This window comes from Rhipicephalus microplus, chromosome 7 (genome assembly GCF_043290135.1).
Source record: "Rhipicephalus microplus isolate Deutch F79 chromosome 7, USDA_Rmic, whole genome shotgun sequence".
Lineage (NCBI taxonomy): Eukaryota > Metazoa > Arthropoda > Arachnida > Ixodida > Ixodidae > Rhipicephalus > Rhipicephalus microplus.
Window position 1 is genome coordinate 140,200,006 of NC_134706.1, and position 14,939 is coordinate 140,214,944.

Sequence of the window (14,939 nt, forward strand, 5' to 3'; positions counted from 1 at the left end):
GCTTGAAGCTCTGATCTCATGTACAATACCGCATTGCCGAAAGTCCGACCAGGAACCATGACCCCTTTCCATATTCCTCTCACAGCATCATATCTATTGTATTTCCACAGTGCCCTATTTTTCATCTCCGCTGCATTCCTGTTTTCTTTGGTCATGTGCCACACGCTAGCAGCGCCACCTGCTGTACCATGGTGCACTTCACCACAGAGGCACTCCACTTTAATATTTGATACACAACTGCTCAGCCAAGTCTTTGATAGGTGTGCCTTTCGTTTATCAGTTCTGGTCAGAATGAGGCTTTTTATGTAATGCAACATCCTTGCTACACAACTTTGTAGCCCCCCTCACCACCGTTTCACTCACTCAAACACACACACACACACACACACACACACACACACAATTGCACGCGCCGCTGTGGAGATGACCAGCCAGGTGATCAGAGTTCACCTTTGAACTTCAAAAGCATGCATTGTATGCTCCTAATTTGAAACTCACAATTGCATTTTCAAGAGATTTCTGGACCTCGACAACGCTTGGAAATGACAATTCATCGATTGACGACTGCATAAGCTGTTATTGCTGCATGAAAGTCATTTAGAGTAAGTACTACGATGCAAGAAAATACTTGAGTCCCTTTCTATGTTATGGTTTGCACGACACAGGTAGGAGCGCCTACAAACCCAAAATTCATCTGTTGTGAAAAATTGCAGCATCTGTTCAGCAAGTATTTTAATGAACCAAGTAAATGTGAGAGAGAAAAAGTTTTAAAGCTAGAAAAAAAAAACGGGAGAAGCAGTCAATAGTTCTTGCCTGCAGTGATTACAGTAGACTATCCTCGGATAGTGTGGTCGCCTTACGAAAATGAACAGCCTTTCTTTTTTACAACACAGCTTTATTACGTGTCATACAAGGTGGCAGCCAGATTTACAGAAGTCACGTTAAGCGTGTTGTGGGCGTGTCCAACACTGCCATGTGTATAGTATTGTGACCAAGAAACAATCTGCGACTGGTGGTGGGAATGGCCTGTCTGGTCCACTTGTGATGGTGCTGGGGCTGTCAACATCTCTACCAACCATGCACCTGTGAATGGGTGAGTGAAGCCTAGGCAGCCGCCGTGCACAGAATGAGATGCACACCCGAATCAGTAAAGACTGGGTCTGAGAGTTCCCCAACCTTGAGGCCAAAGGCGCAGTCCTCGAAGGGTTTCTGCATGGCACCGCGTGCAAAAAAGCCCAGGTCGCCCTTCCTTTGGGCCGAGCTGCAGTCGCTGTACTTGCTGGCCAGCTCCTCAAAGGTGCTCTGGCCGGACACGATCTGCTCCCGGTACTTTTGGATCAGCTCGAGTGCCTCCTCTTTTGTCCGGGTGATGTTCTCCTCACGCCACGAGGAAGGCCGCCGCGAGTCACGGTGCTTGACCAGGAGGTGTGAGCACCGCACCTTCGTCCGTGCTGCCATGGCTGGAAAGCTGCACTAGGGGATGCCTCAGAGCGCTCTCACTGGTTTTCTTCTCGAGGCAGCTGCGTTTCAAACAAGAGGTCAATGTCACACGTGGAAATGTAGTACTAGACAAGCACTGCATGCAATGCTATTGACCATGAATTTCAGTTCACCACCCAATGATAATGCACACAAGGAGCTTCGCAGCCAACAGTGACACCAGTGCTTTTTGATAGCAACATTAGGCCTGTTCGATTCGCCTGCACCACTTGAACTAGTTCACGAGGTGCTGCCCCTTGCCATTCGTTTCAGCGGTGCAGCAATAACGCCCTCTGAATCCTGCCATTCATTTTGAAAGATGCAAAAGAGGTACAGCACTGGTTCACGATTTTCCTGCACCTCCTACGCTGACGATGCCGGCTTGGTGCAGCCGCGCGTGCAGCTAACGCAGCACTTCGGTGTAGGCGCTGTAACCGCCTCTAGTAACACAGTTCGTTTTGCCAAGATGCTTGCGCCTCATCAACTGTCCGCATGTGCGGTTCACGATCGGTCAGTGTAAGCTGAACGGTGTAAATTAAGTGAACAGAAATAAGGCCCGCACTTTATCGGCACATCGTCATTCGTTTCGGGTGTCATGCTGTGCCTGTACAGCTAAATTAGCACTGCACAATTTCTAAACTTCACGTGCACAGCCGTAAACTGGTTCCGATTGGTGCAGGTGAATCGAACGGGCCTATTAAATCTAAGCTGGTGATGTCCTGACACACTTCATTTTGTGCCCATTGGCATCGCAGACATATTAAAATTGGTTTTATATATGTTCTAGACTATACTAGGTGCTGATATTGACATGATTGGTGGTGGCACAGAATGAAGTGTGGATTTGAACAGTTTGGACTGTGGCAGCATTGTATGCTTTGCTCTATGAAATATACTATTCTTTACATAGTTTCTTCCTTGTAGCCATACTTTTAGCTGAATGGCATGTATCGACCAACTAATTCTGCAAGCAACAGCTTGCCTTTAAATGTTTATACAGGGACTTTTCTGTCATAGTCTGTCAGCTTTTTTGGCAGCTGTTCTTCCCACTTGCGATGGCGCTAATTCTCAGATTACATGCCTCCTAGTTCCTGTCAAAATGCTTCTCATAATTTTTGTGTAGTTTTTTCATAAAACTGACCAAATTCTGTGTTCTAGGTGTGTATTTAAGCTTGCAGAGCTACAAACTTGGCAACGTCTTCACTCAAGTTAACTGCTGAATGTCCCAAGCTTTTCCACTCCATTTAAAACAGTCAGCACCTCCGATTCTAGTATAATGCGTTCCTGCATGCAGTGAATGATAATACGACAAGTATCATTACAGAGTGCGAAATGGAAATTAGAGGTACAGTTGTTACACACGACTCTAGGAAGCTTTCCTAGATGAAAAACCATTATCATCATCAGCCTGACTATACCCACAGCAGGGCAAAGGCCTCTCCAATGATCCACCAATGAACCAGGTCTTGTGCTTTCCGTTGCCACGTTATACCCGCATACTTTTTAATGTCATTGGCCCAACTAACTTTCTCTCTCCCCTTTGTGCGTTTGCCTTCTTTGGGAATCCAGTCGGTTACCTTTAATGACCAGCGGTTATCCTTCCTACGTGCTATGTGTCCGGCCCATGTCCATTTATTTTTCTCGATTTCAACTATGATATCCTTAACCTTGGTTGGTTCCCCGATTAACTCTGCTCTCTTCTTGTCTCTTAAGGTTACAGCTATCATTTTCCTTTCCATTGCTCGCTGTGTCGTACTCAATTTAAGCTGAACCCTATTTGTTTAAAAAACCTCATTAAAAGCCAACTCCATCAATTTTTCACCATGTCAAAGGAATTTCCCATCTATGTTTACGAGATGCTCCTGTCACACACCAAATAGTAGAAATATTGAGAAAATTCAAAAATTCACGAGATGCCTTGTACATTGGGAATTAACGTTATGCGAAGCATGCAGAAGGAAGGTGAGCATGCTGTAATTTCTTTATTGAGTGACACATTATGAAATGACGCTAAATATACCTACAAGCGTTGCATGCCCTGACATGTTAAACAGAACAGGAATATGAGTATTAAGACAAGTGCTAAGCTGATATGACGTTTGGGTGCTTGCGAGGATTGTAGCCCTGGACACTGCTATGTTAATCATTTTCTACTAATGACACTTAACAATTCATGTTAACCGGACGTGACGGTTGTATCATAGGAGTACATATGCAACGTTTATAAAATTGGATAGCCAGCACCGCACCCACAATTGAAGCTTCATGAACATTGGGGTATATTTCAAAAGTTGTGCAGAGACCTGGCGTGGTTCAATTTCTGCCGAGACCCTGACATTTATTCCTTGCATTCATCGGGTCAACGCTGCGAAGTCAGGTTTTCCTTAACACGGATGTGTTAAAACTGCCCATATATGTTCTCATCGTTCCTGGGTAGATACCAATTGTCAATCACCTGTGGCACATACCTGCCCTCGGGTATGTGCCACTGCCTGTTGAAATGTGTGCGATGACCTCAGTGAGGGATATTGACAGTGATATCAAACCATCTTGCCCTCCTATACTAATTTTGGCTCACTGCAAGGTCAGGGGCGATCACGAGAGCACCTAGACATAAGTGGCTAGATAGAGAGATAGATAGACTCCGAAAGTGCTTGCAATATCCAAGAAAGAAATGCTTCACATTTAAAAAGCACAACACTGGAACAAAGACCCAGCTGAGTAGTACCATCTGCACGTGATATACAGCATAAAATCTAATTGGGCAAGGCATGCTGGTCCCCCCTTCCCCCCCTAGTGATTCTAAAATACCAGTTGCAGAACTGCATTCCGAAATCCGGGCACGCAATTGGCCTACTTTTTCAAATGTTAGCCAACTGTCGCGCCCCTTGAGAGCAGCAACACAAAACACAAAGAATGTACTTAATAATGGGATCAACAGGTGTCGCGACAATCTTCTCACTTTCCCAACAGGGGGAGTCAATGATGTGCCTGGATTTCGATTCATTGAGCCTATGGAGAGTTATACAATTCATATCACTGAATAACTCTGGATCCTGCGAGCATGGAGTAAGAAATGTGCAAAAAGCAGAAGTGTGACTTTACCACACAGGCTGTAATATGCATATAACCATGTCACATACACAAGCTTCTCCGAGCAGTCCGACAGCTGCAATTCGAATTCATTTAAAGGACAGCTAGAAATGACATTTTCCTTCGATAAGGCAGAGCACACCTGTTTATGCTATGTCATGTGCTTGTCTGACTGCACATTGCAACACTTGTCCAAACGGCTGAAGTCTCTAGCTGCCCCACACGGATGAAATGTTGATGCTCAGAAGTTTGTGGATAAACTAAAGTGTTTTAAAACAATTATAGAAAAAATGCGTAAGTTTGTAGATAGCAACATTTAACAGTCTGTATATAGGATTGGCTAAATTGAATACACTCCAAGTATAGGCAGTCTTCCGCGTGACACGCAGCTTACTGTATACAGATAGACCCAGTATTTGTTCACATACAATGGAGTTCATAGAGTTTCTGCATGGTTATATTTCGCACATATGCACTTCTCAGCCTGGTGCGGTATTACTGTACTCTTAATGCAGTTAAGCCAGTTCTGCTAGCTAAAACACCAAATTTACACCAACACCAATAACAACAACAAACACCAAATTACAAGAGTAATATTGAGACAAAGTGTAGGCGACTGCAGCAAGTGTTTTGCGACTGCAGCATTAATTGTGTGGCAAATCATGTGCAGCTCACAACGCAACACCACTTGCCACCCAACGTATGTATAGGTGTTGACAGAAGACAAATGCACATGCCAAAAAAGGAAAGCACTAGCCAAACCTAACGACCAGTTCCTTGTGGATAGCAAATGTTATAGCAGTACCTAGTTTCCTTTACTTCTGTGTTTTCGAATTCATGACGTCGCAAACACAATGTAGCCAATAATTATGAGAATCCAGGTGGTTGGTTTGAGGCAATCGATACAATTTATTTGTAAACGACCAGCACATCTATCAAGCCTGTATATTTTAAGCGATAGAATGTTGCAGTAAAACATACCCAGACGATTTCACTGACGTTAGCCCCGCTCAAAAAATTGCCAGAGTTGGTCACTAATCCGATAGTAAACAAAAATATACAAAGAAAAAATTAGCAAGAACATTGATATTCTACTCGTAGAAGCACTTGTTCTGATAAACAGAGTTCATGTATTTTTAAAGAGTTGGCTGTAATTTTTGGAGGAATGTTAGTGCATGACAAGTGCAAGGCCCATGTCTTCCTGTCCTGCTGCTTCCTTTTCTCCATGTCTCACTTACACCCCACTCTCTTCTCACAAAGGTGGTGAGACATGGGCTTTACCCAACCCGCGAGCACTGTTTGCTACTGGTGCTGATGAGATGGTAGTGGTTGTAGGAGCTGTAGTGGGAGCTGAGCGGGTTGGCAGACTCAAACGACGCCTAGCCTCTGGTACACAGCGCAGCTTCTAGATGTGTTTGTGAAAAAAGCTAAATATTTCAACATAAAACTTTTCAGTTTGACATTTCGACCGCAAAGTTTTTGTTCAGAACTCCTTTTTAGAAATTCCAAAACATAAATGCCTCCAACCCAAAAGGCAAAAAAAAAAAAAAAAAAAAGAAGCTGGCAGATCTTTTGAATTTAATCGACAGGAGTGAGGTAGCCGACATCACATCCCATGATATTGAGAACAATGAACATGCCATGATGAATTGTACGAAGCTTAAAAGTGATCAAGAGAAACCTGGGCGCAGGCAAAAACCAGATGTATCTCCTTGTGTCTGTACGACACAAGGAAGGCAATGGCACTACCAATACGTAATGTAGATGAGATCAACAAAAATTTTTGAAGCAGCTGAGCGCACCAGGATGACAATGGAAAATGCGGTAGCCCAAAAGAGTCAGATACTCTGCACCAGTAAGAACATAGGAAGTCGCTACAGCAGAGTCACGAAATACAAGGAAGTACTGGGGAAATGCTGACGAAAGTAAGCCTTAGATGGAATGCAAAGAGGCAAAGCAGCTAGTAAGAATCAAGTAACACGAGATATGTTGAAAGAAGGTTGACAGATTGTGCTAGAAAAGCTGACCATCCTATATACTCTTATAAAAAATTGGTAAGAGTAATATTAAAGAACCTGTATCTTTATTTGCCATTGCTTTATTTCAAAGCAAATCATACCGTCTGACATGTCTTAACCACGTAGCTGTGTTTCTGGAAAATTAGAAATTTGTAAAACAGAATTGTGTTACCGTTGTTCTGTTTTTATCTAAGGATGCAGGGATACCCATAACACCAGTTACTGCACGCGTTGACAATCGTACCAGTGAAAGTCACTTGCAGATGTTTCATGATTTGTCTAGTTTAACTACAGAACAATTAGTGTATTAGTTGGTCAGAGGACACATTCTATAAAATTCTAAAGCATAATTATAGCAGTTTACTTTTGTTTACTCAAGAACACTACAACATTAAAAAAAAAACTGTGTTCCAGCAACACTAGTACACCGCTATCATGAAACAAAGAACGGTAGTTCCAATACCACCAAACAAGCAACTGAAAGCTGTTCTGCACTGCAATCCTAACACAAAGACGTGCTTCACAGAAGAAAAGGTGAGAAGGTCCTTGCTGTTTTTCAGCTTGTTTAGATGCTCTGCATTGCATATATTCTACATACCAGCCAACACAAAATGCCCTGGTGAAGTGGAAACAGAAGGCAAGCGCTTCACTACAGAGCTTCATGGGGTTGACTACATAGCAAAGTGAATTTCAGTACCAGTATCCTATGAACAAGAACCAACAGCATTATTTCCGAAATTCTGTGCACTCAGCTGCATTGCTTATTGCTCAAGATTTTCATTTTTTTTTCTCCTTTCGACTGCTTACCTTTGCCAGCAGCAAGTACCACGGCCTCATGTCTCATGTTTCTATGCGCCACACGGGTGACTACGTGCGTGCTGCTGTCCCGTCTGTCATTTTTTTTGCTAACCCATTTCTAATGCTCTTTGTTCCCGTCTGAATGACGTACCGGTCAGCCCAGGCAAACAGCGAGGGGAAGAGCCCATTCAGGGTAAGGAGTGACATATGCATGAATGTCACTTCACATTCATGCTTATGCCAGCAGCATGATGCCTTCATCAAAGGCCCCTCAGCATGGAATCTAACAACACAGTGAAGGCTTCATGAATTATGTATCACATTTTTGGTCTGGTAGGTGTATTGAATTAAGTAAATACATATTATTAATAAAATTCATGAAGGTATAGCATACCTCTTCCTTTAAACCAAAATATGGGCAATAGACAGGAAAGTGTCATTACATGACAAGCGCTAGGACAAGGCAAGACTGACATCAGTTGAAGCAGAAAAACTGGAAGGCGGTATGCCACTGAGCACCGCCTTTCGATGCGCAAAAGAAAGAGAAAGTGCAAAGGTGCTACAAGAGCATAAAATGTGATTTCATGCCATAGAATTCTGTTATCAAGCAAAATATATTGACAATTAACACAAGTAATTGACAATTGCACAAGTATGAACGCTGAAACTTGAGCAATATTGGTGGGTGCTGTGGATGGGGTTGGACGTTTGGGGTATCGCTTGGGGTGTTGTTACGGCGGACAAACAGACAGATGGGTTAAAATTTTTGCGTCGAAGTACCCCAAGAAACACTGTCGTCTTCAAAAACGGGAATGAGCAAGTGATCCTGTGTTCCAACAGGGTAACCACTGGTCATTAAAGGTAATAGACTAGATTCAAGAGAAGGCTAGAATGTCAGAAGAATTCAGAACGATAAGTGGGCAGACAAGAGTAGTATGTTTATGGGGATAACGTGGCTGCCGCAAGTATTAGCGTAATTAGATGAATATGGGAGAAGCCATTACTATGTAAGGGTGAAGCCAGCCTGACAATGATGATGGTTCAAGGTAAGAGTTGGCTATGCAAAACAACCGACCTCAAGCATAATGCTATCATTATTGCTCATTTAAGAGGCCAGTATTCGGCCACAACTTAGGCAAATATTCCAAATTAAAGATAGCCAGCAGGTGGAAACAATATGTGCAATAAAGGGCAGAAAAACAACGATAATATGCCTCACACTAACTGTCGTAGTTTTCAGGAGGAGGACCCATCATTGTCAAAGGAGACTCTTCTTCTTTGGCTGTTATGTCAGGTTTAGTTATTGACGTCCTTAAATGAAGGAAGGAAGAGAGAGAGGGAAAAGAAAAGCTTTTCACACGAGCCTACGCCAGTGATGGAAGTGACATCTTGTTTTTTGGAGCAGATTGTGGTGCAGGAAAAATGCTGCCTTGGAGGGTCCATAACTGTTTTCAGAGCAGAAAAAAAAAGGTAGCTTGGAGGAGCACTGTAAAGAACCTGGATGCAAAATACAGGCCTTCAGCAAAAGCAGTGCAGCAGCTGGATTTAGGAAAGCACAACTGCCTCATTTCGAGGAAGAGGAAGATGCCCTTGAAGTGATCTTTAAAACAAAGGATGCTGAGGCTGATGCTCAACCACATTTGACAAGTGATCAGTAAGCACGGCATCACAGTTGGCTGAAAATGCTGGATAAGTAGCTGGACCATCAAAGAAGCTGGAATGTCTTAAATATTGAGAAATAATTACAAAAAAAAAAAAGCGACTGGAGCTGCATGTATTATTCAAGTGGTACGCCATTTACACAGGTCAGTGTCGAGGCGGTGTACTCAGCACTGCAGATTGTATTATCAGCAGCAGTCTTGTCTGTTGTAAAGTACCCTCAATGACGTGATGCTTATGTTCACACATTTGACGCAAACCACGAAAACCTGCTAATAGAATTCATAATTAACATTTTACAATTACTATGGTTAGAAAATTGTCCATGCAAATAAAAATCGGGATGAGCTATTCTTTAGCGATACAGAATACAACTGTTTCAAAGCAGATTAAAACTAAAACCATAACAAAAAAAATTGAATAATAATGCCCTGCCTAGCAGCAAAAGCGATAACTTGGAGCTACTATGCACAGCTGAAGCAATAAGGTTTACAAATCAATCTGGAAGACAGAAGACCAGTAGGCATTCTCTGGCTGTCCCAGCTGTTGCCAAAGTAAAATGGTGAAAATAAATAATGCACGTACCCCCCTCCCCCTCTGTAAAATGACAGTTGATACCACTTAACAAACAATGAAAAGCTTTCAGGAGGTAAAATGCAAAGCTAACATGAGTTGTTTCTCAAAACCCGAGAGGCCAGTCACCCCTCAGCAAGTAACCCTATTTACAGTGAGCTTGACAGAGCCAGACATGCATAATTGGCGAAAAGTTAATCAGTCGTCATCCTACCACTGTTCCACCCCAGTGAGAGTGCAAAAAGCAGCAGGCGACGGATGTCTTCCCGAAATAAAACTTGAGAGCATTGACCAGAGAACGAAAACCTTGCAGCAGGTAAAATTGGATGACCCAGACGGAATACTTCCTGAGAGCAGCTGAGCAGGCATACGGCACAGCATAATTGTAGAATAGCCGATTTTCTCTTACCACTACTGCACCTGTACATATTCAAGTGCCGAGCCAAAGCAATGAAGTCATCTGTTCACTGTTCAATGTGCCAATGTGTACCATTTCATGAAAGAAGGTACCCCATCCTATGCAGCCAGGTCGGCATTCAGGCATTTCTGGTGTACAGGAGAAAGATGGTACTCTCCATGTGGCAAAATTTTTGCCATATTTACTAGGTGTCCCAATACAACAAATGTAAAATGGTGGCAAACTACTCCATTAATCATTCTAAGGTTATTAAAAATTTACAACTGTCACTACTACACATGCACCATGAAACAAAACACAAGGAAACTAAAGACGAAAAAAAAAAAATGCAGGTGGTTACAAATAAACAAGGTGCATACACCCTGTCAGCAGTCTCCATTTCAGATAAGTAGGCAGCTTTAGCTCAGGATAGACAAACACTTGCGTTAGCCTTTGTCACCACTGCATCAAATGTCTAATAAGTACCCAAGCCAGGTTATGAAAATACCCAACAAATGCTAACCTTACCTATGCTATTTTAAAACTGTCTAGAGTTGCTTGCAAAGGCAAAGAGACTTCACGCCCTTTGGAGATGAGTGCTACCATCAGAAATTATCCTCTTTTGATAGTAATGCCAGCTTACAAACGGTATGTGGCACGGCAAAAATACAGTTCTACGCTTTTCTAGTTCTTGCAATAACGAATTGAGCAGAATTTTTGTCCTTTTTTTTTTTGTCTTAAATGACGTCTTGGAAAGCAATGAGAGAACCAAATTTTACAACGTAGCCTAGCAAAAGTTCCTTGCAAGGAAAACCGAAGTGTTTTATATACGAGATGACGTATCAAGATTAGTGCAAAAAAGAAAACTCATGATAACTGAGGGCACATTAAAGACAAGCACGTGCAAACACAGACACAAGATGGCATTCAAAGCACCACAAACACCGACCCACAACTGAAAAGGCCCAGAGCGGCAGAAAAGAAACTAGACATGAAAAGTTATCTGTGCATGCTCAGACGCTAAGAGTGATACCTATCAATCCAGTATGGCGATTGACTGTTGGTTGCAAGGTAATTGACGGTTGGCTCCCATATGCATTACCACTATTACCATTGGAGGCGCAAACATTAAATGCCAGTTTTCATTTTTCTGCCTGCACAAATCTATGCATTCGCCGACTTCCAGTATGCATTTACACACTATGCAATGTAAACATACGATTAAATGATGAGCCTCCACCTACCAATTTCTTATGTTCCTACAATCCGTTGAACAAAGCCACTTGTCTGTCCTACGTAGAAGCAGCTGCAGCTAAAATAAACCATATACAGTGCACCAGTAAAGCAATCAGTGAAATTGTTGGTGCACTTTAAAAAACAAATCTCAGTCCTTTTCTTGTCTATTACTTCCTCGTTCTTCCTTTGCATGTGCATCTTACCAAGCTTATTAGCAGCCATTAAAAAAGAAATCCTAATGCCCCTTAGCTACTTCTTATTTCCACTAGATGTGGAAATCACAATGAATGTAGGGAGTATCTATGACACATTTGGAGTTATTGCTTTCTGCAACCATGCTCTTGAAATGTTCGGGGACAGCGGCCACTGTTACACGAGATCTAAAAGACGTATTTAAACTGCAGAACGAAGACAACATGTTAGACACGTAGAATACAATCACACGAAGCACTTCGTGTGTGTGTGTTTTATGTGCCTAACATGTTTTCTTTACGCAGTTTAAATATGTCTTCAAAATGAATTGACAAACTAGCCTACAACATGCATAAATGTAGAGGATGTATGTATGTATGTTGTATGCATACATCCTTAGCCACTGTACCCCGCCACAGAGGTCCAGTTGCTAAGGTACTTGGCTGCTGACCGGAAATTTCCGGAGCCCTCCACTAAGCGTCTCATAATCATACCGTGGTTTTGAGCCGTTATACACCACATCTCCATCAATCATCCAAAAAACTACTAACTTGTGCATTAAAGCTGGAGCAAATTTTGAAGTGTAGGTGTGGTGTTGAAGGGCTAAGAGAATACTGCCATCATACCTGCTTTTTCTGGAACATCAAGGAAATGTATGGAAATGGTATTCTATAATTACAATGCAATTTTTGGTAAAGTGCAGCCCTGTTACGTTTAATTAGAATTGATCACTTACTGCAATGACCACACATTCAATGCTGTCATCACAACAAAAAATGAAGTGATTGTCCACATAACAAAAGACGTCAGTAGACTACTACCTAATACGTCCTCTTTGTCATTTGCTGTGGTAATTGTCAATTTTGCTAGGGTATAAATAAGTCTAGGGGCAACTTTAAAATCAATGAGCGCCTTCCTTCCAGCTTACTAGCATCGACTCTATAAATACATAGCATTCCTAGAAAAGCCGCCGTAGAAACACCCCACTTAGTAGTGAAGGCAGTTTCCTGCACTTGGTCATTAATCGTCATTAACTCCTTTACCCGTTACTGCTCAAAACTCCATTTTTAGGCGGGAAACGGAGTGCCGTCGCCACAAACTCAGCGTCCAATAAAAACAAGCCACGGTTAGCATGTACGGCCCTACGGGGAGCGATAATGGTAACTTAACAAACTCACCAACTTCTAATAAGCGCCAACGGTCGAACAGGGCAACGTTTACCGCTCTCGTGACAACAGACCTCATTTCATGCACCGTGCCACAACCTCGACAAGATGAGATCGAGCCGGCGGGAACACAAGAAATGAAATACTGCTCTTAGAACGACTAATTTCTCGCTGACCTGAGGCAGATGACAAAGAGCCGGTCCTGTGTGATTAAACTGCAGATGAAGCGGCGTGCCACTAAAAAATCACACCACTTCTACACGCACTCTATGTAAGCCTTCCCGCTCCATTACAGGCGATACGTCAAATCCCTTCGCCAGGTTGATTGAATACTCGGTGTTCCGTGAAAAAGACTAGCCTACATAGCTTAGACTGCTATTGTCGAACAGAAACAGAACCAGATAAGCTGAGAAGGAAATTAATGCGAAGAACTCACCAAATATTCAGCAGGCCTCCGACGGTTCGACGGTCGCGCAGAATCTTTTTCTTTCACACTTTTACACGCTTTTTAAAGTTAACCGCATGCCCAACGTTGCCTGTCCTTAAGTACCACGAATCTGACAGCGGTGACAAAAAATAAAATAAAAAATTATTAAACACAATTATGCATTAAAAAGTATATTTAGACCCGTATTAGAATGACCATAAACTACAGAAGCTCAGGTAAGCTGTTACGATTGCTGCCTTGGCCCGCTACTGCGTTTGCTATCTCGGAGGCCACGCTAGATACCGCCAGCTGTTGGCGGTCGAGTGCATAAATACTATAGATATTAGACCTGTCTCTAACCACGTCGAAATTGAAGTGTAAATTAATAATATTGCACGTGATGTCTCCGACAGAGCGTTTAACTTGATCACAAGCTTGCTGTTCTTCGAGGAAATGTTTTATTATAGGCGCGGCAGCTGGGGCACTCGGCCACAGATTAGATTAGTAGTAATGTGTGAATTTTCAAGCACCTCGGAAATTCCAACGAATATTCGTTACTGTGTCTAACTTCGACACGAACTAAAATGATATTGTAAATTCAAAATCATTCGAAACGAACGAACAGACATGTATAAACCATGCATTCATCTCCTTGTAAAGGTGGTTTCACTGCTGTAGAGAAATGCTCATCGGTGCACCTAACCAGGGGATATTTGCACTGCCGAGAAGCCCCACTTGAAGGTTTAAAGATATTTATTTTTTCTCACTTGCGCGCAAGATTGATTTGTGGGGTTTAACGTCCCAAAACCACCATTTGATTATGAGAGACGCCGTAGTGGAGGGCTCTGAAAATTTTGACCACCTGGGGTTCTTTAACGTGCACCCAAATCTGAGTACACGGGCCTACAACATTTCCGCCTCCATCGGAAATGCAGCCGCCGCAGCCGGGAATCAAACCCGCGACATGCGCACTTGCGCGCAAGAAACAAGCACGAAGAAAAGGGCACTCACGGACAAGTACAATCTAACAAGTGGTTTTTATTTGAAAAACATCTGCTCAGGTACCCAATATATGGTCTGCACGATCTCGTGAAAGAACGCAGATAGCACTCGCATATCACTTGTGACGGCAATGCCTCGGATAAGCGTGGCCATAGTAACATATCCCACGAAAGAAACATATATCAAAAAACTTAAAAGAAATGTCATTAAAGATATGACGAGAGCCAGGAGCGAAATCTCTCAAGCAATGGAATCTGACAAGTGGGCAACCTGTGATATCGCGATCCTCTAAAAATGCAACCAACTGTTCAAAAATGAGTGAAATTAACTGAAGTCAGTGTTATATGCGTTACCAAAAAAAAAAAAACTATATACATTACTTGTTACGCTAAAGAAAAAGAAACGTGTTACCACCCGAAGTGTTGTAGTGACGAAGGTAGAAAACAGGCAAACGGGCAGCCCAATCACAACCTTAGAAAGGCCTACTAAAATACTCATCATATATCTCAAGCTGATAAATAAAAAGATGATGGTCATAAATATAAAGCAGCACAACGAGAAATGCAGTGTGGGCAGCTGTAGTGAGCACAAGCTCTATTGTTGAGCACTGTGGCAAACAGCGCAAGGATAAGAAACATTAACCAGAAAAAAAAATGCGACCAATTGCCCTGTCTGTCTGTCTGTCTGTCTGTCTGTCTGTCTGTCTGTCTGTCTGTCTGTCTGTCTGTCTGTCTGTCTGTCTGTCTGTCTGTCTGTCTGTCTGTCTGTCTGTCTGTCTGTCTGTCTGTCTGTCTGTCTGTCTGTCTGTCTATCTATCTATCTATCTATCTATCTATCTATCTATCTATCTATCTATCTATCTATCTATCTATCTATCTATCTATCTATCTATCTATCTA

General features: G+C 42.5%; 1 protein-coding gene across 1 annotated transcript; it reads right to left on the minus strand.

Annotated features, from left to right (window-relative positions):
* Positions 1-874: 874 nt before the first annotated feature.
* LOC119179945 (peptidyl-prolyl cis-trans isomerase NIMA-interacting 1) lies at positions 875-13,199 on the minus strand. The gene is made up of 2 exons (XM_037431074.2): positions 13,048-13,199; positions 875-1,520 (listed from the first exon to the last, which is right to left on the minus strand). The coding sequence occupies exon 2, from the start codon at positions 1,456-1,458 to the stop codon at positions 1,105-1,107; it is 354 nt and encodes a 117-aa protein (XP_037286971.1). The 5' UTR covers positions 1,459-1,520; positions 13,048-13,199; the 3' UTR covers positions 875-1,104.
* Between the last annotated feature and the right edge of the window lie 1,740 nt (positions 13,200-14,939).

Excerpts from the sequence above, each read along its gene's own strand:
- LOC119179945 (XM_037431074.2), bottom strand. The coding sequence starts at position 1,458 with ATGGCAGCACGGACGAAGGTGCGGTGCTCACACCTCCTGGTCAAGCAC.